Below are 25012 nucleotides of genomic sequence, written 5' to 3' on the forward strand. Positions count from 1 at the left end.
ATACTGCTGAGAGAGATGGTTTGAAGGGGGCCAGTCCTGAATCCATTCCCACTGGTGCTGCACACAAGTTTGGAATAGTGTGCTAAGCTGTCCCCCTTTACCTGTCATTCACACAGTCACTGTATCTGCCCATGGATATGTTTGTGTGTATAATGCTTTGATGTTAAAGTAGAGACTGTCTTTTGGATCTCGCTCAATTGTGCATTGCTTTAGTTCTGGGAGAAAAATTCTTTTCTGACCCTAGATAGGGATCAGCTCAGCTTATGCTCTGAAGAATAGAGATTAATATCCCCTGTGACCTTTTAGCCTGGCTGCTGCAGGGTTTTTAACAAGTGGGTTTAAGACCCCATGTGTGGCAGCTACGCTGACATGAATGTCTGTAATGTCTCTTCTTGTCAATGATCCGTGAACTGAGGAATCTCCAAGGATATCTTGACTTGCAGTGGAGCTGTTATGGTCTAGTGAAGGAGAGAACCACACAATGGTAGAATGAAAAGCTGGTGTCACATGTAGTGTGTAAGTTGTTCTAAATGTACTTGACAACTGTTGTCCCTGGCTGTATATTTACTTAAAAGATGTGGCTGTGGTATGGTAGGAAAATTAAATACCTAAACAAAGCTCCAGATAACAAACAACAAAATGATTTATTTATGATTAATGTATTTCTGGTTCCTTGGATCTGACATCCTTGGATGTCTCTGATGTAGTATGAACTCTATGATACTATGTAGAATAGATAATAAAGAGTGAGTGCATAGCATGAAAAGGTCCTCACCTAGTTGTAGTTACTTCTCCCTCCCTCCCTCCCCATCCCTGACATTGAAGAATGGGATGACCAGAAAACAAAAGAGGAAATAATTCCTTCAAAACATTTTTTTCCCTTGATTTTGGACTTACTGTTTTGATTTGCTTTGGATATTCTGAAGTAACATTACCTTCACTGGTGTGCATAGGAGGCTTGTAGTTTGTTTAAACCATTTTTAGCATTAGTTTTAAATAGCAGTAGAATCTCAGAGAACTGCTTAGGATTCCAGGAAAGCACTGGTTTAGGGCTGAAGCCTACAGCTGCTGTTTCAAATAAAGCTCAGGTAAATGGGTGGCATTATATTCACCTTTTCAAGCTATATGACACCTTTGGTATCTAGGGTAGGTAATAAGTAAAAACTCAAGTGCCTGAATCCACAAGAAAGATCCAGGGGCTTTTGTCAGCCTAGCTCTGGAGGTATTGACCTCTCAGGAGGTACATAGGTGTACATCCACCAGCCTCCTTCCATGCTCCAAGTTTCAGTGCTGTCAGTGTTTTATAAGCTCTTGAGTGTGGCACACCAAGCATCAAGCTCATGCATAAGCTTTGGCATCACAAGCATGAGGCTAGAGGCCTCCATACTCTTGGTAGCTGGAGGAAATGGGAGAGTCTTGTTTGGTTTGCTCCTGCAATTTTAAAACTGTACATTTTTCTGCTTCCTGCCTCTCATCTTCCTTGTCCTGGAGTGGGCACATGTTTGCACAGCTCCTATGGCTTGCCTCCTGCCTGTGGGTTGACCCAGCTCCCACCACAGACAGAGATGAGGAGGTTGTCTCCTCTGGTGAGCAGGGGACTCGTCTGAAATTAAGGGGAGTTGGTTGTGAATATCAGTCCTCTAAAGGCAAAAGAGAGTTAAATATGCCCAGAGGGTGGGAACTAGCTGTAATAAGGAGCAAGGAGAGGTTGCAAAGCAAGTGTTTTCTGTTTAATGGATTTCTAGGAATTAAATTCAGCAGTTCCTTAAAAGTGTTTTATTTACTTGCTGTCTTTCACTACATATGCAGAAAACCTCCAGAGATTTGAGGAATGTTTTTCTTAATGGTGACAGGCTGGTTGTGAAGCAGATCCTAACCTGGATGTGTTTGAAGACAGGTCAATGGCTTCTGCCCCACATGATGTTCTGTTCATTTATAAGCTGACTCATGAGATCTGAATGGGTCATAAACTATCTTCAGTTCCTATCATTTTATGCATTTCCTGTCCAATGTGGTGACATCACTTTTTTTTTTCCTATTAGTGACAGTTTTCTGTATTTAAAAATTAAATTATCTTAGTTGCTGCTAATCCAGATCTTGGTAATGATGTATCCTGCCTATGTCAGGAAACAAAATAAGGGTTGTCACCCTTTCCACCTTAGATTTTCTCCTGCCCAGTAGTTTACAACAGCCAGCAGGAATGCTGTGCAAGCTGAAATGTGCAGCACAGCATGAGGACAAGTAAAGCCCCAGTAAGTCCTGCTGTGCTTGGTGGAGTGTCAGCTGCAGGGTAGCAGCATGTTCTTGCTCTCAAAGTCATCAGCCACATGCAAGCTGTGTGACCTGTGGGTTTAAGTGAGGGTGGCAGTTTCCATGGCTTTGTTGCAGGGAGCAGGAGTGATGAGGTGGTGGAGCAGACCTGGTGTGCAGCTCTAGGCAGCAGTTAGGACCATCAGTGTGGCACCCTTGGGATGGGCAGCGGGTGTTTACTCTGGGCAGAATGAATTTCCTGTGGATGTCTGTTTAACTTGTCAGGGGTTTGAATTTTGCTAAGCACAAGGGAATACAAAAGCATTAGACACATCCTCCTTAATGCCATCTTGCTCTTGTCTTGTCTGTTTATAAAACCTACTAACATTTTTATAACCCACTAGGATGTAAAAGGTTGCTTCTGCCTGTTCTGGCTTCTGTCTGCTACCACCTGTTCCTTTTGTGTGCACTCATATAGCATGGGCTGTTTCCAGCTGTGTAGCCTGAACTGTGTTTGTATCCCTCCTTCCAGTTTCTTCTTCACCTCCTTGGTCTTGCCAAACCCTTGATATAACTAGTGGACCCCACTCCAGAGCTGACCTCCTCCCTCTTGTTCAGTGCAACTCTGCATTGCATAGCTATGAATTGCAATTTTTTATTTTTCATTTCCAGAGGTTTATATCTCAGTGAATGTCAGGGACCCCACACATACTGAGAGCACAAGGGAAAGGAACTGATGCTCTTTTTCTGTGGTGGGGACCTAAACTTTGGGTCACATGAGATTCAGATAAAAGGGCAGGCACTGCTTCAATCCTGAACCTTAAATACAAACCTAGCTGAATTCTGAATGTCTGGGTTATTGCTTTCTTGACAGGTTACTGGGAAAAGCTGGGCTATGGGTTTGCCTTAAAGTCATGCAATTTGAGAACTAGGGGAAGTTTGTACTTTGGGAATCACTGTTCTAAGGAATGTTAAATTTGGTTTGCTAACTGCCATAAATCCTGAAGTGACATGTTAAATTTAATGAAAAAATTCAAGTCAGCAGGTGGATGTTGGAGTACTTTGAAAGAATATTTAAACAGAATGAGGCTCTCAACTTCATCTATAGTAGAGCAGTCATTCAACCATATCATAATCTCATTAGGGTGAGGGCTCTTGAAAGTGTGAAGTGCAGACATCCCTGATGCTGGTTGGCACATTTAGGCATGTATGTAATATAACAGAATAAAAAGCAATTTAATGCCTCGTGTGATTTGGGATTCACAGCTGATGGCTGCTAATACATTGTGGTGATCTACAAATTAAAGTTGAGTTTGTTAGTTTCAGTGTGGGAAGGGCATTTAATTTTGTTGCATTAATTTAACAGGATTGAGGCCAAAGGCAGCAAAGAAGTTGTGGTTTTAATCACTATAAAAGAATCACGATTCATGATCTGAAACCTTAGGCTAGTAAGGAGATACTCCAGACATAAATGGTTGTAGAAGAGCAGGACTGGATGGGAGCAGTGTTGGAAAGACACTATTCAGCTATGAGAAAAATTATAAAACTAAAGCATCACTGTCTGAATTATTCTACAGCATGTAAAATTCATTTTTTTCTGGTAATTATGTTCTCTTTTAGATTTCTGAGTGAAGATGAATTTAGCAGAGATTTGTGATAATGCCAAAAAAGGAAGAGAATATGCACTCCTTGGGAATTATGACTCTTCTATGGTGTATTATCAGGGTGTCATCCAGCAAATCCAGAGACATTGCCAGTCGATCAGAGATCCAGCAATTAAGGGCAAATGGCAACAGGTAGGGTGAAATAACATTGACCATATTCTATTACTTGATATTTGAAAACCACACTATACCTCCCAAACCCTATAAGATGCAGAGGACTTACATTTCAGTGATGTTGGCAACAGTTTTACAATATTTTGTTGATATTAATGGGAAAATATTTTTCATGGTGTGTTCAAAAGGAATTCTATTGTTCTAACTGAATCAATTCTTCTGTTGTCACTTAGGATGTCTGTCTAATTCCTGGTCTGTTTCGCTCTGCATACTCTCTGTGACTGCATACTTTTGAGAAAATTGAGGACTTTCTTTTCCCCTTGTATCTTTTGGCCATCTAATATCCAGTAAACTAAAATGTGAGTGGGTGGGTTAGCATCACTAGAATTGTTGTCTGACTATAATGACACTAAATGTACCCTAAATGTACACTAAGTGACTATAGTGTACAAATTTGGATCAGGTTTCTAAAACTGCGAGTCATACCCTTAGCCTGAATCTTGCACACATCTATCTCTCTGCTAGACAGAGTACTGTTGAAACCGTGGAAGTAATCTGCAGGTAAAACATAAGAACCCCATCTATTTTTATTACTTTCAGTATTTAAGTCTTCATCACATTTTTTAGCCCATTTTTCATGGTACAAACTGTGTTCTATAAACATAAAAAGGAGGAAAACCATATAAAGATGTTTCCAAGAATAAAGAATTCATGTTGCATAAAGACTATGTTTTGAAAGAATAACGTATCTCCTATGAAAGATACAATTTTACAGTAGGTAGCTAAAGAGATGATTTCAGTAAGAGTTTTTCTAAATATATGTTTAAATGATATCACCTAAAAACAGAAGCAAATTTTCCTTTTTATTGCAGCAGATGATTTGTTTATAGGTTTGTGTTTGAAACTTCTGACACTAACATAGAGTATTTTGTGCACTGATAAGTACAACACTGTTAACAATCACTTTGTAGAAATAGTGCTATTCATAGGTGTTTATCATAGAACTGTAGAAGTCTGTCTATGAAGAGCTTGTCTGCAAAGCATGTGCCTGTACATCCAGCAGAGATAGTTTTCCTGGTAATGTAGTAAGCTGGGTGTTGTGTAGGAGATATTCACATTCAAGTACTTGTATTCAAGCTTTTTCCCACTCCAGGACATGCTGATACAGGGTGTTCATGCCCAGTACATGTCCTTAGTTCCTGCCAAACTTGTAGCTGATGTGAAGATAGAGTATGAGGATCTCCTCATTCTGCAGCTGAACCACTGCATTGTCTTCACATCTAGTATTTAGTGTTTCCTCTGATGACACTGATTCTTCCAATAAACTTTCAACAGCTCTTGTTTTGTGAAGGTCACTCAAGTCTCATGTTACTGTGTGTTGTTTGAACTGCTTCACAGAAGCCTGTGCACCATGGAATGTGTGCTGCACATTGGAGACAAACCTCAAGTACAAAAGGACCATTAACACAGTTTCCAGAATTTATTCCCTGGGGAAGGCAGCTGTCTCTCCAGCAGAGGATCTGAAGTTGGCACCTTCTCAGAAATTATCTCCTTTAGGCAAAAGAAGAATTGCTCCTGACCGTGTCACATAAATGCTTTAGAGATGTGTCCCAAATAAGATCTGCAGCAGGTGGGGTAGCGTCTGTCACACTGTGCACTCATGTTAATTCTGGAACTTCCCAACACAGTAATGGCAGATGAGCTTTGTCAGAATATTGCTTTGCTGTTACTGGTGCCAGGCAAGTAAGAAGCATGACTAAAAAAAAAAATGAAGGGCTTCATCCCTAGGTTATTTGCCTTCTCATTCATTTGTGAGAACAAAATGATACAGCCCAAGAGCAAACAATGCAGCCCTGGAATTACTAGCTTTTACAGAGCTTGCATGTTTTGGTGAGACCTATAGAGATAGACCTGGTTTCCTTGCCCACTCTTTATAAATAAATAATTGTTGTGCTTTCTCACTCCTTGAGACAGACTAAGAAGGAGTCTGGTGATGTGGATGTTAGCGCTACTTTCCAGCTCCAACAGCAGCTACATTCAAACTGTCAGTCACAGTCAAGCAGCTATCTTGAATGACAACCTGTTCTGAAAAAAATGTAACTGAGAGGTTGGATCACAAATAACACTCATTCACAGTATTAAAGCAATATCTAGATATTAATTTTAGATCTTTCTCATTAAAGAGTTATGCCATACACGTTACGTAAGTTTAGCAAATTTCGAATCCAGCCCATTTGGTACCAGTAATGTGCAGAAGCAAAAGATTCCCATACCAGTGTGGTTCTTGCAAGTGGCTTGAGAAGCAAAGCAACCCTTAGGTCATGGGTATGGGGATTAATGCAGTTGATTTTTACCTGAAATTCTGTCTTCTCAAGCATATGGAACTAGCCTGTTCTTCAGGTTCTTCAGCATCTCCATCATCTGAGGAATCTGGAGAGGATAATACCACTGGTGCATTTTGGAGGTGGAGTTTAGCAATCACTAATACTGTGGGAGCTTTTACTCTTGAATGTCCTTGTAAGTAAGTGCTCAAAGGAGAAGAATGTTACTTAAACTAGTTCTTCTCTAGGATGTACTGTCTGCATACACATTCACAATCTTGAGCCTTCTGAAGGATTCCTGGGGTGCTGAGTGTCAGTATGAAGCATCCCTTTCCTTTCTGTATGCTTTGTGTGCAGCTCACTAACAGGTTTTTGTCCTACTGATACTTCTGGGGCAGTGAACTAAGTTTCGTCTGTTTGTGGACAAGTTCCATTGTAAAACAAAAATGTTCATTTGAGGAACATCTCAAAGAATGGTTCCAGCTGTGGCTGTGCAGCTGACCAACTTACATCTCTTACATGCACCATTGTTCTTCCTGTTTGGTCCTTCTCAACAGTGAGTGCTCCATCCTGAATAGGTACCTCATGCCTGATGGATCTGCTTTGTTGCCTTGTATATGACAGAGGATTTTCTCAGTAGTTTATTGAGCAATGTCAAAGCCCAGATGAACCAGAACTAGTTGGGATTTTGGGTCAAATTCCCAAATGCTCTTGATCTACATCTCTTTGCAGAAGTGTCATTGTTTTAAAATTGCTACAGGTTGGTCTGGACAGAATAATGTTCTCTGCAAGTATTTGTTGGGCTGTATTTCATGTCACACCAAGAGACAGCTTCAGCTTTGCGACTGGACGTCTTGATTTTGAGGATTCCTCCTGCTTGGAGCTGATGGTTAGGATGAGGAGGAATATGAACATGTTAACATCTCCCCTGCGAACAATTGACTCATTCAGTTACATTTGATGCAGTACTGCTTCTGGGAATTCCAAATCAGTGCTAACCAGGGAAGAGGGATTCTGTTACTGTCTGGCACACCCTGCAGATCTTAAACAGGGCAAAAGATGCATGCTGTGGATCCACCAAAGCAGAGACATGACAGCATAAGAATTCCTCTGACTTCATGGAAAATTCACAGCCATTGATCATCTTCTCTTGACTGGTTTATCTTGGGGATGTCAGGGTGACCTGGTCTTGAGACCATCCTTGTTTTACATCCAGGGAGTTCCCAGCTTGCACTTGGGTTGACCAAGTGTACCTCCATTTGCATCTTCACTCCTAGGCCACCTGAGCTCATTTAAAAAAGAGAAAGTTACTTTGTTGTGCTTTGAAGTTAGACTGACAGATAGGCATATTAATTCATGTAAATGCAGGCTGGGACTGGAAAGATACAAAATCAGAAGCAAGTCATCCTTCCCAAAACTAAAAGGTAGGTTAAGTCTCATGTCCACTACTGTGAACTTGTGTTGATGTTCTCCCTGTTTATTCTGAGAGAGTTTCTTGGCTGCTGCAGTGTTTTTACTAGACAGCTGGCTTGTAGGAACGAGCGGCTTCAGTGACAGTTCAGCAGCTGCAGAATGACAGCAGAGCGTGCCCCTGGGAGATAGTGCTGGCTTACGACAAGGCCAGCGGCTGTCAAGCAAAACCTGCTGCGTGTTAGAGCCATGTGCTCGGTGTTGCACAAGAGCTGAGAGCACAGGGGCCTCCACTGGAGCTCAGGCAGGAGTTCAATGATTCCCTGAGTGCTTGGAGCAGCCAGCAAGGCACCCTCACTGACTATGGTCACTGATGCAGGTGCACTGATTAGGTGCACTTTATTCCTGCTTAAAGAATAAAGGGTAAATTCTTATTATTATTATTTCAAACACATTTTAGTCAATCTGCTTTTGTTGTTTTTTGCTTCATGCCTGTTTCATTAACATTTAGTAGGTTACCTCGTGATTAACTAAGAAACATTCTGTGGGTAACTCATGAAGAGGTGTCATTATAGGAGCTATACCCTCACTCTGTGTGATCAGACAGGGTTGCAGGATATCTGGTTTAGGGATCTTTTATTTTCACTTTTTAAAAGATCGAGCTTGTTGAATAGCTAACACTAATTGCAGGTAGTAATTTCAGGTTTGGAAAACACTTAGAGATAAACTTGATCAGTTTTCTTCAGCAAAAGAAAAATCCCACACATTATTTGTATTTACCAAGGCACAAATACCCACGCTTATTACAATGGGTATAGAAGTACAAGCTCTAGCATAGCAAATAAAAGCTGGTGATGGAAAAGGTATAACAGTTGCCAGATTATGAAATACAGAGGTACTCCCTGAAATGGGTTTTGTAACTACCAGTAAGAATGAGTGAACTCAATTCTTGTTCACTGTGTTTTATACCCATATGATAGGATGTGTTTTCTGCTTGGTTACTGAAAATTCTTGGGGTTGGCATGTCAAAACAAAGGGGCCATCCTGTGGTCTGAAGGACTTTTTATTGGGCCTTCCAACATCACCCAGTACCCAGAGGAGGTGATGTGGCTGATAGGGCAACTGTAGGTGCTGTACCAGAGCCTGGCTCTGGGGACCTGGCAGCTTCACGTGGTAGCTTAATCCAGCTAGCATCCTGCCATGCCTAGAGAGGCCAAGCTCTTCCCTACCTTTTTTTCCCTGGGATTTACCTGATCACAGGATGGTGTGCATGTGCAGCTTGCTAACCCAGCAGAAGTGTCCTTTTTTTTTTTTTTCTTTATTCTCCTAGGCCAATTTTTTTGCCATTTTACCAACCTATCTTACTGTATTGAGATGCCAGAATTGAATCCAGAGGAACGGGGGCAGTGTGGTTGGGGAGAAGTGAAGGGAGTTTTTTCTATTTGGCAGTGGTGAGCTGCTAATTGGCAACTATCTCTTGAAACTGCTTAGACATAAATAACTTAAAAGTTTCTTCAGGCTCTCTAAAACCTGAGCTGGTGCCTCCTAAGGGATCTGGCACATAATGGTGTGTATGATGGGGGACAAGGAGACTGGGTGAGTCTAAACCAGTGATTTTTCCGTTTACATCCTTCTTAGGTTGCTTCAGAGTGGCAGTGATCACTGAAAGACACTGCTCAGTCAACTTCATAATTGTGGCACAGCCTTTTTTGGCCCCTATCTGGGTTGTTTCTCAGCTGCAAGGAAGTCTTTCTGCACAGGTTTCATCTGAGTCAGTTTCCTTAAGGCCTCTAGGAGTTTATGGCTGGTTTTCCTTTGTGGTCCACACGCTGAGCGTTCCTTGTTGGTTGATTTGGCAGGTATTGACTAAGAAATAGGGTGTGTATTTCACAGTTTTGTCTGCTCAGGTCAGGCTAAGAGGTGGCTGGTAGACGTTAGTCTGTTTTCATCGTCCAAAGCATCAAATGGTAACTTTCCCTCAGTTTTCAGATACCATCCTCTTGCTGGTCCAGTGAGGTGAACGACAGCACACTGGCTGTTGGTGCTAGAAAGTTGTTTTCCACCAATTTCTCTGCATGTGTTGGAAGGCTGATAGAATGAATCCTGTCAGTACTCTTGGAGCACTGGAGTAGGAAGTGGCTGTCTCTTGTGGAGTGGTGCCCTGGAGGATTTATGCTGTATCATTCTTTTGTACCTCACAGCAGCTGTTTGGCTGGATTTATTTTTGGACAGGAGGGATGTGTGTGAAGACAGCTTGAAGGAACCAAGTTAGTAATCAATCACATTTGTAACTCAGCTGGAAGCTCTCACATTGGGGAATGTGTCCACTGATTGTGTGATGAGAAAGCAAAGACAGCAAAGCAGGGCAGGAATAATCCTGCCTGAGCTGGATGTCTTGTGTCTTCAGAGAGATACAGTCACCCCATCTGGAATGAGCAAGAAGGCTGCTTTGCCCTGTGAAATGATCAAGATCTTCCTGTACTTAAGGCTCTTTTTGTACAGGTGTTCATAAACCTTCTGGTAAAGTAAATGCAGTGTTTTAAGATCTGTTCAGGGCCTTGGGGGTTTAACCTTCTCTTTCCCTCTGCCCATGCCAGCATCTCACTGATGGCAGTCACATATATTAATAAAATCATGGTGGAAACTCTCAAGCTGGAAGGAAGTCATAAGGATCATTGAGTCCAACTCCCTGCTCCTGCCTAAAACTAAACCACATGACTAAGAGCATTCTTTAGACACTCCTTGAACTCTGGCAGACTTGGTTCCATGACTACTTTACTGGGGAGCTTGTTCCAGTGACTGACCACCTTTTCAGTGAAGAACCTAATGTCCAATCTGAACTTGCCCTGGTGCAGCTTTATTCCATCTCTGGTCCCCAGAGAGAGGAGATCAGCAGCACCTTCCCTGCTGCCTGCCTTGAGGAAGTTGTAGACCACTGTGAGGTCACTCCTCAGCCTTCTTTTCTCCAAGCTGAACAAACCAAGTGACCTCAGCTGCTCCTCATAAGTCTTGCCCTTGCCCTTTCACCATCTTAGTTGCTCTCCTTTGGACACACTCTAATGTTGTGCTCCTCACAGAGTTCATTTTGAAATACTGTATTTTAATGATTTGGCCACTTTTGTAACTAGGACATCAGAGACTGTAATCAGAGATCTTTTATGCCAAAACAGTAGCACATGACTGCAGATCGGCCAAGAGCACCCTTACTAGTGTGAGAGCATGTGTGCATACATGTCAACATGCGCACACATGAATCCAGGCATCAGCACATGTTACGGAAGAGTGATCACTGTGTTAGCAATCCTGTCTGCTTGGGACATTAACAAGCAGGAAAATCAACTCAACAGAGATTCAACTGTTTATGCTGCTGTTAAAGGTCTGTTATCAACCTGATAGGTCTACCTGGGGTTTGTGAATAGGAAGTCTTCTGAGTCCCTGCCTTTGAGGTTAGCATATGTTCTTGAGTTACTTTCTGTGTTTGTTTGGTTCTTTTTAAAGTTTGAATTGTAACAATTTTTAAATAACATACGTACTTCTCAAGGTCCGACAAGAATTAGTTGAAGAATATGAACAAGTTAAGAGCATTGTCAACACTTTAGAGAGTTTTAAAATGGACAGACCTCCAGATATCTCTGTATCCTGTCAAGATGAGCCTTTCAGAGATCCAGCTGTTTGGCCTCCTCCTGTTCCAGCTGAACACAGGTAAGGAGAGGCTCAAGAAGAGTAGGTAGAATAAAGGTGGGTCACCATAATTTTATATTTGTTTTTGAATGCTTCTGTAACATGAAAATCACATTTAATTTACACATTTATTACATTTAATTTAGTCACTTGTAATAAGGAGTAAATATAATTAACTGAGAAAAAAGTATTTAAACTACAGTCAGATTTATTTCTGACATTCTGAAGAGAGTCACTCCTTTATTCTGGTAGGAGTAACTAAGTGCCTGGAACTAGAATCTGTTGCAGAGGTAAGTGGGCTTTTGGTGACATGTTCTCATGTGCAAGGAGAAAACTTTTCCATTTCAGTTTATTTGAGCAGAAGAATTAATTGATGACTGAGAAGCCTGTAAGGAGCTGTAACTGAAGGATCTTGAAGGACATGGTGGCTAGAAATCACTCCCTAGTTACAGATAATTCAACCTGTGTTTAATCCATTGGTTAGTTTAATTGCTAAACATGTTCTGTTACACATGGTATATCTCTTCTCTAACCATATTTAAGGTAACTTCATTTAGCTGATAGATTTCTTAAAATAGATGCTTGTGCATATTCTGAAATCCCTATTTTCAACCTAACAGAGCTGGTTGGAAACAGATTCCGTTTACAGACAAAAATAGCATTTATCATGCCAATAGTTTTTTAGCATAAGAGCACAGAATTTTAACGTGTGTATGCTCACATAAGCAAAGGAGCAAAGTAAAATGAGACATCTTGGTTAACAGAAAGAAATGCCAAGTTTATTTATAACTTTCTATGCTTTATGATTATCAAAAAGATCTTTGTTTAAAAAAAAAACCAACCTAAGAATATAAGTGTAATATTATATTAATGCTGATTACTTTTGTGAGTGGTAGAAATAACTCAGATTTTCTGTGGTAATGTTATGTAAAGTTCAAGATTTATTCTTATATTTTCCTTAGTGGTAAACCCCCAACAGTTCATCTGCTTCTTTTAGGCTGAAATTTAAATCTTGTGCAAATAAGTAAGGAAACTTAGGCACTGTTCTCTGCTGTTAAGTTTAAAGAAAATGCATGAAAAGCAAAATGTTGCCATTGTATCCAGCAATGTATTTAAGAATGTGCTTAATTTAAAGCATATTCCAGGAAAATGTTTTTGGAGTTAACAAATTTTGAGTTACTCAAAACAAGAATCAGTACAAGATTCAATAGTAGACACTTATTAAATTTGGGTGGCATTCCTGGCTGTTTATTGTAGTTCTGTATTTGAAATTCAATCCCTGGAGAAAAATGACAATGACTTCTTGTCTTAAAACCAAATTCTTTCTCCTCATTCTATTGCTGAGTACTCTTTGACATTGTGGGTGATGCACACAAATATAGGTGATTGCAGTTCGGCTCTGTTTGCTTTTGCTTTCAAGGCAATTTTTATGTTTTGACATTTTCACGCAGGGGAATGAAGTCAGAGGTAGGCGGATTGTTTAAAATCTTCCCTGTTTTGTTTTGGGGCCTGTCAAAGATTTTAGCCGCCTTTTTTTTATGTCTCTATTTTAAAAATCTTTATTTTACCAGGAATGTTGTCTATTTTTTGTAGAATTTGTGCATGTGAATGAGCCTAATATAATCTCCTGGTTTGGAGTCAGAGGAATATTCGATTTGACGACTTTTGCTAAATTGTTTCCTCTTTTGTTACATGGGTGTCGGTTTGTTGTAAGACTGATAGGGAGTACTGATCTGATAATGTTGTTAATTTTTTCTTTTGTGGTTTTTCTTCTTACTTTGGGTATCGGACAAAACGAGAAATGTGGTTTTGGATTTGTAGATACAGGGAAATAAAGCTTAGGGTCTTGGCAGCTTTAGTAATAATGTACTAAGGGAAATTAGAATCTGTCCTTCTTAATGTTGCTCTTTTTTTCACTGTTTTTAGCATGTTTTTGTTGTGGTTGCTGTTGTTAGGGCTCCACCTCAGATAAAACGTCCCAACCGAGATGGAAAATCTTTGAAGAAAGACTCCCCAGGGCTGCAGCCCCGCGGGCCCGCGGGCAGAGCACACCTGGTGTCCAAGGGGGAGAAATCTTCCGGCAGCCGCGAAAGGGAATCCAGAGCCAGGGGAAGGGATGACAAGGTAAGAAGTGGGAAAGAACTTGGCAGGGAGGTGTTGTGGTGCAGCAGGTGGCAAAGGGAAGCACTCTTAGTCATTTAATACAGATAATAATGGTTCCCTTTTGAGGAAGGGAACCATAGTGTTCTGTTGCTGGGGGTTTCTTATTCTTTTGAGTGAAGACCATGGGTTTGTCTCTAATCTCTAAGTGTCATTCAGGCATGAAGTCCCTTCTCCTCCTTTCCCCCCATGTTTGGTGGTTTGTTTTTGGTTTGTTTTTTTTTTTTTTTTTCCTTAAAGGAATCCAATACAGGACTTTTGTAAAGATATTAATGCAAAAAGTGCAAAAATGAGACCAGTGCCCTTACGTAGCCTTGAGGCATTATGAATGGAGTTCCACAGTACCATTGTCTCTGCCATACCATAGTATAATTTAGGCATGCCTAGGAGTTCAGAACAGTTCCATAAATGCATTGATGGTAGGTAAATCTGTGACAAATTATTTGAAGTTACACATTTGAAAATAATATGAGGGAGAAGTATTAAAACCAAACTCTAAGCAACATTCATTTTCTCTGGTTTATGAAAGGGGTTTTGTATTTATTATAGTGTTTAGAGAGAAGCTTCTTGGAACTGTTTTGTTTTAAACGTAAAAGCAATGAATTAAACTAGACTAATTTGGAGGTACTTTCTTCTAAAGATCCATGAAAAGGAAGCAGTGCTGAAGTGAAAGAAAAGGAGAAACAGTGATTCAGTATAAAGTGGTGATGTCAAAAACAGGACTGTTTCGTGGCTGGAAAAATGTCAGTGTGCAAATCGCTGTTTCTGAGACACTTGTGTTTTTAAATTTAACTGTGGAGTTAGTGCCAGGAACCCAAGGACTCTGTGGTGTTAATTATACAAGCTGAGACTGTTCTGAGGTGGCATTACTTTCCTGACAGACAAAGATACAAGACATGCCTTCCTATGGGGGCACACAGTATTGTACAGATCTTGAGAGATGAATAAGAAAATATTTAGGCCAGTTTTCTTCCAAAATTTGGTTAGTTCCTTTGTGACCTTTCTATTGCACTTCTTGACAGCTTAAGAACAACTCAAAGATATGCTTTTTCCATCATAAATTGTTTTCTTATACACAGGAAAACTATTAAGTAATCCTAGCCCTTATGACAATCAGAAGGTAGGGCCAGGCACATTTTCAGCAGTGCCACTGAGTGACTGTACAGATCAAGCATTTTAGAAATCTCTCTACCCTGGATCAGTAAGATTTAAAATAACAAGTGTGCCTCCTGCAAGCTATAAAAATCTCGTGAAGATCTGTGAAATTATTGAAAGATTTCCTAGCTATATGGGGAATTGGAGTCATGGTGTGTGACAGGTTCACCAGATGTGCTTGTGTAAGGCAGCCTTCAAAGTCTTAGCTCTAATGAGGGTGAACTCTGCTCTCCAAGCTTTCCGGTGATGAGCATTATAGGGCTTTACTATAAGGAGCCTACAACAACATGACTTGTATAATACTTGTCTCTGGGAATAATGTGATTAGCAGTACTACTGCTGTGAGGTGCAGGAAAAGTCATGGAGGTGTTCCATTTAATATGGTACATTTTAAACACTGCTCTTACCCGAATAAATTGGTCACTAGGTGGCAGAAGGAAAATATGTCTACTCCTCAAAAAATTCCAGTACATGTGCTCTTGTATTCCCCTTTGTCTAGCTCCTGGGTGGTTATTCTAGTTCCTTTGTCTGGGATATGTGACTGAAAATCACCCCAGGTTACAAATCCACGTGTGCTATATAATGGTTCTTGTAAGGGATCCATGATTTGCCTTTGAGAAAGATTTTCAATGAAAGAAGAAATAGCCAGGTGTGGGAAGTGGAAGAAGTTAATGCAACTTCCTATATTTTGCACATAGGCATGAAAATAGGTTTACCGTTCAGTTTTATCCTTTCTTAGTTTACAAGTGTTTGTTCTTCAGTTTCTGAGTTTGAACCATCAAGCAACTTTGCTATGTCAAATCAAAGAGATTTGGTAACTCATCATGTTCAATTAAAAATAATAGGGCAAACCTGAAGCTTTAAATTAAGTAACCAGGTATCTTTTCCCCTACTAAATGTTTCAGCTTTGTAGTTTTTGGGTTTGGGTGCTAGGATAGTACTACTTAGAACATGTTATGAACTATCCATTTCCTAAGACATTGACTGCAGTGTAATAGGTTGCGTGCTGTCCTGTCTATAATACCACAATGTAATGCATATTTTTTTTCAAGGTAAATGTAAGTATAGTACATATATTTTAGAAGTGCTCTGCCTCACTTGAAACAAATGCCGTCTTTCAATGTTTTTCCTCTCTAGACCATAACATCTTTTCATTCTGACAGTAACCATCTTGGGATAGGTAATTTTAACCTAACTATGCCAATAAAATTACATTTTTTAGTGCTATATAAATAGTTTTGAACTAAACGCAGCAGATTGTGTCTATCCACTAAATCCTTATATGTCTTTTTTTTCCCTAAAATATTGCTTTCAAGTTTTTGTTTTTTTTCCTTCTTAGTTCCACTGGAAATTATTAGGCTTGTTCTCAAGGTACCTTTTGCTGAAGCATTACCAAGAGTTTTAGCTTCTGTTTAATATTTCAGTTTAAAGAGGCAGCATGAATGCTACCAGTATGTCTTTTAGAAATTGCATAATACCATATCTAAGTAGTGGAACACTTTTCTAGGAGTACTCTTTAGATTATTTTAGACTGTCAGTGGATAAAGACAGGAAATATTATGAAGAATATGAAACAGCCAAGCGCTGCACAGCCTTGTCAGTGAAAGGACTATAAAAAAATTAAATTATTTTTGATTGATTATCCTCCAGTGCATCACCAACTGTGATAGATGAGATAGTTGCATTTAGGTGAAAGCACAGGCCTCCATGCATTGGGACTGGAAGGCTGCATAACCTCCATTGAAAACACTAAAAGAACTGTTGGGTGAAATTGCAGGGCTGGGAGCACATTTTTACAGTAAAATTTACTTAGTTTGATGCTGTCTCATGTGAATGGTGAGTTGTGTTGACAGTGCCTCTATTGAGAAGAGGAAAGGAAAAGCGATCCAGGCAACCAGAGTTGTTAATTGTTACATGTTTTACAACAAATTTAGAGTGGATGAAAAGCAAAAGGTGAAGACTTGGAACTAATTAAAAAGTGGAATAGAGTGAAATATGGTTTCTTAAGCAAAGGTGTTGCCTCTGCCAGGATTTCTTTAGAGTTCTAGTTAATATCTTATAGAAAGAAATCAATCTACCCGGATACCACATGGGAAGCAATTTGTTAATCTAGCGTGCGGTGTAGAGGAATTTTAAAGTGGGATTAGGCAGCAAGGGGAAAGTAAACAAGCAGTACTGAAAGGAGAAGTGGCAGTCAACTGGCAAATAATTTTTGACTCTTGTTTTGTATTTAAAATAATATTTTTGTGCCAATTTAACTTGCCACAAAAAAGAGACATGCACTGAATTTGCTCATGTCACCAAGCTGGGAAGCACCATCACCACAAAAGGCAAATGAGGCTGTTGCACAGGAAAAATTGCATGAATCTGTGTTGGAATCATGGAAATGGAATAATGTTTAGAGGTGCAGAACAGCAGGCTGTTTTCTTGGAAACTGTAACAAGAGTTTTTGCTAGAAGCTGGGAACTCAGCAGTAGAGGAGAAGACAGATTTGGATGTATCAGCAGAAACTGGATCAGGCTGAACTTCCATTTGGCACATTACCTTTTCCTGGTGGTGATGGGAAGGGCTGGCTGCTTGGGAAGGGGTGAGGCACAGTCAGGTGCCACCTTTGGCTTTGGCAGTGAGGGGTGGAGACTGCGTGTGACAGTGGTTATTTGGCATTTGTATGCAGTGGGAAGAACCTGCAGGAAGGCAAGGTGTCTTCAGAGTCCAGTTCTGGCCATTGCAGCCCTCAGGATTATTCTATGTGATTAATCTGCTGAGATTGCCTTGAAGGGGGAGCAGTATGATAATGCTGTGGATGCAAATGTAAACAAAATCCCAGATCGTTGAGCTGTTACCAGCAGAGAGAAGAGATACCTGTGTCATTATAGGGGGATCTGCTGAGAAAACAGCTGGTGTATTTTGTGTACAACCACACTCAAGAAAGATATGTTAACATTAGGAGGAGAAAAAAAAAAAAGCATTGCCAAAGTGAATGGATAATCATGTTCGGCTTATGTTCCAAAAGGAGACTTAGTTTGGTAAATGAAGGGAGAGCACATGAAGCCTGATGCAGGTGGATCAGTGTGGAGGACACACCAAGGAACGAACTGCTGAAACTATTGCAGAAATTTAGTACAGGAATAGGAATAACATCAATTTTGGAAACAAGGTTTTTGTTCCAGTGTGTTAGTGCAGGTCTAATAGCTCTCCCTGATGGAAAGGACAGCTGATTTCTAAATGTTTAAGACAGATACTGGTTGCCTGAAATTATGAGATGGGATTGCCAAGGGTGGGAGTAGATTTTTGCAGCCCTGTATACCTATCTGTTGGCATACCATCTTAGAGAGAAGCCATCACAGCAACTTTATTTAAAGCTATTTTGTGAAAGTAGTACCCGAAGAGATGACTGGAAAAATTATGCTTACTCCTGCTGCCTAGTTTCAGGTGACATTTTAAAAAAATCATTATTTCTAGTCTATGCTCACTTATCTGCTGACTGAGAATTGCAGGTTGGACCAATTTGGGACCAGCATTAAGAATCTTATTACTTGTGAAAACTACAACTACTTTAAATCCTGATTTGATTATGGAACTGGGGATAAAAAAAGGAAAAAAAAAAAAGAATAATTCAGTGTCACTACAATGAGAGCCGAGGTGATGCTGAGAGCACGTCTGCCCGCTGGCCGCCCTTCTCCATCGTTCCGCTGGCGGGACGTTCCGCAGGGGCAGGAGAAGCAGGCGCTCCCGGGCGCAGCACGTCCCGCGGGAGCGGGGCCGGGAGCGGGGCCGGGAGCGGGGCCGTGCTGCCGCCCCGCGGCCGCACCGGGGCTGCCGGCGCCCTCCCGGCCCCGAGCCTTCCTTCCCCCTTTGATTTTTGGATTTCTGTTCCGCTCCGCTGGGCCGAGCTGCGCCGTCTGCCCCGGGCTCGGGGGCTCTCGGGGCCGCCCGTGCCCCAGCGTCTGCCGCCCTCCCTGCCCCTGCTCTTCAACTCCCGCCTTAACTCGGTTTCACTCAGGAAAAAACAAAACCCAACCGCAACAAGATAAACCAATTGTTCTGTGATGTGCAGAAAAAACTTTTCTACTAGGAATGCCAGTCCATTGCGGTACAAGAGGAGTATGTAGCAGACAGCAAATATCTTTCATTTCATTGTCCTGTTTTCTTGTTCTTACTATTTTTTTAATGGTTACATTTGGATTCCATTTTATCTCTCCTTAAATCTTGAAAACTCCACAGGGTGTCTTTTTGCCGTTTCCTTTTTAGACCAGACTACTACATTTTTTACACCAGCTTTCTGCTTAAACACAACTCTGAGCTTCGTTTCCATTGCAAAAAGCTGAGTTAGGAGTACTAAACAACACAAGAGTTCGCTTGGAAGCAAGAAATAAAAGTAGTGGGAAGATAAACTACTCCCTCACAAGTCGTCGTGGGCAAACGGCAACTGGGAGGGGTGTAATCGCTGCCTTTTTGTTTTTCCACTGCGAGGTTATTTGTGTGTCTCCAGCTGCCTCTCAACCCGCCTTCGTCTAGGATGCTTTTGTCCAGCCAGCTGGGATTCTTTAACTTGCTGCTGATAGTGTTTAGAAGCTGAGTTAAGAGTCCTAAAGTAGCTCCCTGCTCAGCCCCCTCCGTTAAACCAGCGCAGCTGCTTTTCAGGCGCCCTGAATGGTGGGAGGGGAAGCGATTTCCTTCAGAACTGAGAGAGGAGGAGCGTGAGCCCTGATGCTTCAAAGGGAAAATGTTACCTCACCCCCATCAGCTGAACGGCACTGTAGAAGTATTAGCCAGAAGCTCTGGCCCATTTGGGACAGAGTGTGGCTTGATCACTGATGTAGCGTTGGTGTGCTGCGGAAATTATTGAAACCTGGGTGTCTTTGGAGCTTCTTTAGGGCTTTTGGTGCAGCCCTGAAATAAATACAACCTTTGAAAAGCATTTTAATTGTTTATGAAGCTGGCGTGCGAATGAGAGGTGAGACATGGATTGTTTGTAGTTGAGGAAAGCAGATATTGCAGAGCAGGAAGGCTTTAAAGAAACAAGGGGAGAGAACCTTGGTTTTCCTCCATCAAAGACAACACGTGTGACAGCTTCCCTGTTCCTTTTCAGTGATGATAGTGTCAGATGTTACTTCTGACAGGTGGCTGGTGTAGCATCTTCAATATGTGCTTTGGATGCTCTGGTGGTCAGCTAGTTGGTACACAGCCACCTGTGTGAGGCTGTTCCTGCATTCATGCCTTTGGTTGGCCAGGAAGTGTGTCAGTTGTGTAATATTCTTATGGGTCTGTATGATTTTCACTTCTAGGGAAAGAAAATACCCCAGGAATTTGGTGATGGGGAAATTCCAAAATTTGATGGAGCAGGTTACGACAAAGACCTGATCGAAGCTCTTGAAAGAGACATTGTGTCAAGGAATCCAAGCATTCATTGGTATGAGGATTTTCTCAATTTAAGTGTTTTTACTCATGTGAGAAAGGAGAAAAAATACCCATCTTCAAACTCCTAAAATAGGGAGACAAGATAATCTTCTACAGACAGGCAAAAATTAGATATTTTGCTTTAACAGTTTATTAATTTGATTAAAGTTAAGCTTTTGATGCTAATTGATATTAAGTGCAGTACATTCATTACAGGTACTGCTGAAATGAACATATGCTCCAGAGATCTTTAAAGATACTGCTTTGGTGTTCACATTGTCCAAAACAATTTTTAATTAAGCAGCTCTGGGTAACTTGAGTTGAAAATAATTTTTTCCCTGTCTTCCAAAAGTGGATTCAATTTTAGGTCACAGTATGATAGGAGTGCTCTCATGAGGCATATGCTTGCATACTAAAAGAAATGGTACTAAGTGAAAAGCTTTTCTATTTCTCTTGTATAAAAATAGAAGAAATATAGTTGTATGAGAATCTTATACAAGTTTCTTCATCTTGCACAGGGATGACATAGCAGATTTGGAAGAAGCCAAGAAATTATTAAGAGAAGCTGTTGTTCTTCCAATGTGGATGCCTGATTTTTTCAAAGGGATCAGAAGACCTTGGAAGGTGAGAATTTATGTGGTGTTCTAGGAAATGGCAAGCTGTAGCAATGTGAGACTCCTGCTGTAAGGTGTGGATGCCTGTAGCAAAGGCTAAAAAGAAAAGATCATGAATTTGTTTATTAAATCCTCTCATAATGATTCATGTAAAAGGCACTGAAAGAAACAGCTGGAAGTGTATCTGGCCCTTAGAGTAAACTGTATTTTCTGTTTATTTCTCACTTATAGCTTGTTGCTATTATAATACTTTCTATGTGCCAACCTATAGACGTGAGCAAACAGATTATATTGGCCAAAGCAGAAATGCTTAACAGACAGCTCTACATAGACTTATGGTGTCCAGTTGTCATCACTTTCCAGAAGAAAGCAATCCTTGGACTGTTTTTCTCCAATGTTTCAACTGTCTCTCACTCAGACTGCAAACTGCAGCCTGCATGGTACAAGGAAGCAAGGATAGAGGGGGCCGGTCTGGTGACTTAGATTTGCAGCTGGGCATAGTTGCAGATGGAGTGAGAAATTCAGAGTAGGAGAAGGAGTTACAAACAGGGCAGCAGGAAGGATATAGGACTGAACTAGGCTGACTGACCAGAAGTGAGCCCAGTCTGGGTCTTGCTTAGAGCTAAGAAGGAAGGGGAGGGAGGAGTTTGGCGAGCATTTCTGTAAACAGCAAGCAGCATTATTTTGCTTCTAATGTGGAATGGACTGATGCTTGTTTGGGGAATACCTAGTCACAACACAAGGCCTTTTTGGTTATTGAGAAGCATTGCTGGGGAAAAGAGACTTGCAAATTGTCTGTTGCTCTGAGTGTGGAAGGAAGTGGCGTGTGTAGGGAATGCTGTGTGCATGAGTAGTTTCCTGTTCAGTATGCTGGTTCAGCAGTGTGTGTCGGATCTTGCTCTACTAACACTTGTTCTGTCTTTTCCTGATTGGTCCTTGTGCTTCCCTGGCTTATACCTAGGTCAGACTCAGCAGGAGCTGGGAGATTGCTGCTTGAGAGCTGCTACAGGGTTTTTAGTGAGTTGCAGGGAGGGAGCCCAAACATATACTCAGTGCAAACCTGGCCCCAGCCTTTGGAGTTAGAGTGCTTGTGGTCAGTACCAGTGGCCTTGTGGTTAACCTTAGGGTTAACTGAGCTATCATCTTGGACAGAGCCTAGATGTTGTGGGTTACATGTGTAGGGTGAGATTTTAGTGTATTTTGAACAGCTGAATCTCTTTCTTCTCGGCTTAGAGGAAGTTGATCCATACTCTTGTTATAGACTATGGGGGCCCCATCTGTCTAGTGTTCGAAATCTTCTAATGGAATAAAGATCTGCTCTGCTTTCTTTTCGCCTGTTAGCATGCATAGAGGAGGCAGTGGCCATCTGTCTTTAAGGCAGGTATCTCAGCAGACTGTAGGAAATGTGAAAAATGCCACTGACCTTTTCTCCAAGTGCTGTGGCAGTGGATAAAGGAGCAACAGCTTGGTCCTTTAAAGAGTTACAGTCTCCATCTCTTTGCACGAGACTACCTTTTCCTACCGAGCAGTGTCACCTCTGAAAACCAGGTGGTTGTAGACATGGAAAAGATTCTAAGATTATTTCCTCTCTTCAGTCTGAAATGCAAATTGATTTCTGACAAGGCTATGAAGAGTCTTCATTGTTAGCCTTTTCCCTGGTGACTTGTGAAGCTGTAACTCTCATGAATTTATTTTTTCACACAGAACAGCATGTATTTTCCCTACTGTTGACCTCTGACTGTGCTATAAGGATGAAAAGTATTGAAGGGAAGGCTGTTTCTTGCAGTAATCAGTGTAGCAGCAGGCATTTGTTGAGCCTAGGAATTCAGGACAATAATTCAGGGAAAAAGGCAGCCGAAGCTGGTTTTGGATGCTCAGACTCCCCTGAGAACAATTCCCAAGACAGCCCTCACAGTTTGTGCTTGTATTCAGAGAACTGTGCCTTGTCTGAAGGAGCCAGCTGTCTTCCCTGATTCAACACAGGTGCTGTGTAGTTGCAGCCACGGGTTTCTGAATGTCCATGGGTTTGCTCTTTCTGTTTCTCTGAAATGTTTTGTGCCAAGAAAGCCTGGTTGCTCACTGTGCTTCCCACTGCTCTGCTAGTGATTGTTACAACAACAAGAAGTAACCCTGCAGTGATTTCATCAAAACACTTACTCCCTGCGGTGCATTTCAGCTTCTTATTGGAATACTTTGGATTAACAGAGCCTTAGAGGAAGAATAAAGAAGTCTTTGTGTTTGTCAAGGATTTTAAATAGTAAGTGGCAGCCTCCTAGTTTGCAGAAAGAGCAACTTGATCCTATGTGTTTTTGTTTGCAGCCATGCACATCTTGTTTTGCTGTGAACTCAAGTTCTTTTTTTTTTTTTCACTGATATTTCTACTGTCTCTATCCCCTGAGACCTTACTTTCCCCCTGGCTTTACACCTGGTGTGGCTGGTTTCCACCTGTGTTATGCACATGTATAATGCCACCAGTATCACGTGCAGGGTAATAACGCTTCCTGTAGTACTTAGCAGGAGGTGAAAAGCAATGGATGGGCTTCAGTTTTTGCATGTGTACCTGAAGCCAGGATTTGACCTTCCAGAGTAATGGAGAATTGAACCAATATCCCAAAAATGTCATTACTTCCCTATATCACCAGATCCTGCACTAAACACAGTTTATCAAACATATGCTTTGAATGTGATTTGAATTGAGGTGAAGTTTTTAAAAAAATATTAAATGAACACATTTGAAGCTCAGAGAGAGCAGTAAGTCATCTCTGACCTGCATATTACAGGCTGAGTAGTTTTCACCCAGTCACTCCAGGGCTGTATTTGCAATATTGTTGTAATATCAGTATAACTGTGCAGCATCTCAAATCAGAATGCCTGAGTGTTCACGGGGAGAAAAGAGAGTCCATTTGCTTTTTATGCTTGCTGCTCTGGAGCTTAGGAAACCTTGGACAGCCTGAAGAGTGACTTTGGACTGTTAGCTGTAGAGATGGCGTGTGAACATTTCTGATTTAATTTACCGATGAATGTATGTTGAGCTTGCATTAGCTAAGTATTAAATGGCAATAAAGGTATTAAGAGTTAATGGAAAATGGAATACAGAGAGGCTATTGCTTTTGAATGGGACATTTTTGAATAATTGCATTCCCGGTTGATTTGTTTTTATAGATCTCTTCCATGTCATTCTTTGTGCTTTTTGAAGTAGATTTTTGTGAGGAACAGATGAAATCTAATTTGCTATATGGCTTGCATTTAACAGATATTTTATTGCTGCGGCATTTTATGTAAGTTATTAATTGCAAAGCACATTATGATGTGCAATTCTAACACTAGCTAATTTGATTACCCTTGCAATACAGTACAATTTTAGGAAACTCTTGTTAGCGTGTAATAAGATCTTGCAATTGGGAGGAGAAAAAAAAAACCCAAGCTGCTTGAGCACTACATTTTCACTGATTTACTTAAAATCACAGAGCCCTATACTAGCACTGTGCAGAGCATGGAACAGTGTTTTGTCCTTCTCCAGTGCTGCTGCTGAAAGGGTTGGAAAGACTACCCATAAAGATGGCTGTATTTAGTAGTATTATCAAGAGTGATTAACCCATCTCAGTGATACAATCTTAACATGAGCTCTGAGAGAACTGTGTGTAAAACCAAAAAACTGTGTAATGATGGGTAAATGTGCTGAGCTGCAGACATGTGTGCTTCTTTCTTTCACAGACCACAGATGGAAAGATAGTCTGATGATGTGGATATAAGAGTTGTTTCTAGTTTAAAGCTTTCTGAATAATCACTGAAATTCAGATTAGGCTTTTGTGGGAGTAAGCAGTAGTCCACATGAGCCACAGTTGCTTATCTGGAAAATAGGAATAGCAGTGCAGTCCAGTCATCCAGCATGATGAGGATGGTGTTTCATCCAGAAATTGCTATGATGCAGTAGTGTGGTCATAGGAGCATTGAGATTGGGAGATTAAGCAAAAAACAAACTGATGTATTCAGTGAATGCTCTCATACAAATGTAAACATCAACCAGATTCATACATATTGTCAGGATATTTTGGGAAATTGTTTTTCTGTAGAAAATTTCTCTACTGAGGAAACTCAACTTAGTTTCACAGAAACCAAAATACTTTTGCAGTTTCTCCTGAAGGGGCCTTTGTTCCAAAAACAGAGTTTACCATCTTCATCTGCCTGTGCAGCTCCTTGTGAGCTGGGAAAGGCCTAAGTTCAAGTCTAGACTCTGATGCTG

At 40.9% G+C, this 25012-nt stretch overlaps 1 protein-coding gene across 1 annotated transcript in view; it reads left to right on the forward strand.

Moving 5' to 3' along the window:
- KATNAL1 (katanin catalytic subunit A1 like 1) overlaps positions 1-25012 on the forward strand; it is a 37705-nt gene that overhangs the window by 4997 nt on the left and 7696 nt on the right. Inside the window, exons 2-6 of the mRNA XM_036404277.2 lie at positions 3871-4046; positions 11301-11461; positions 13396-13564; positions 20044-20168; positions 20674-20779. Coding sequence (XP_036260170.1) covers positions 3885-4046; positions 11301-11461; positions 13396-13564; positions 20044-20168; positions 20674-20779 — 723 coding nt within the window. The 5' untranslated portion in view covers positions 3871-3884. The remainder of the gene's footprint in view (positions 1-3870; positions 4047-11300; positions 11462-13395; positions 13565-20043; positions 20169-20673; positions 20780-25012) is intronic.

Source organism: Molothrus ater, chromosome 2 (assembly GCF_012460135.2).
Source record: "Molothrus ater isolate BHLD 08-10-18 breed brown headed cowbird chromosome 2, BPBGC_Mater_1.1, whole genome shotgun sequence".
In the NCBI taxonomy this organism is placed as follows: domain Eukaryota; kingdom Metazoa; phylum Chordata; class Aves; order Passeriformes; family Icteridae; genus Molothrus; species Molothrus ater.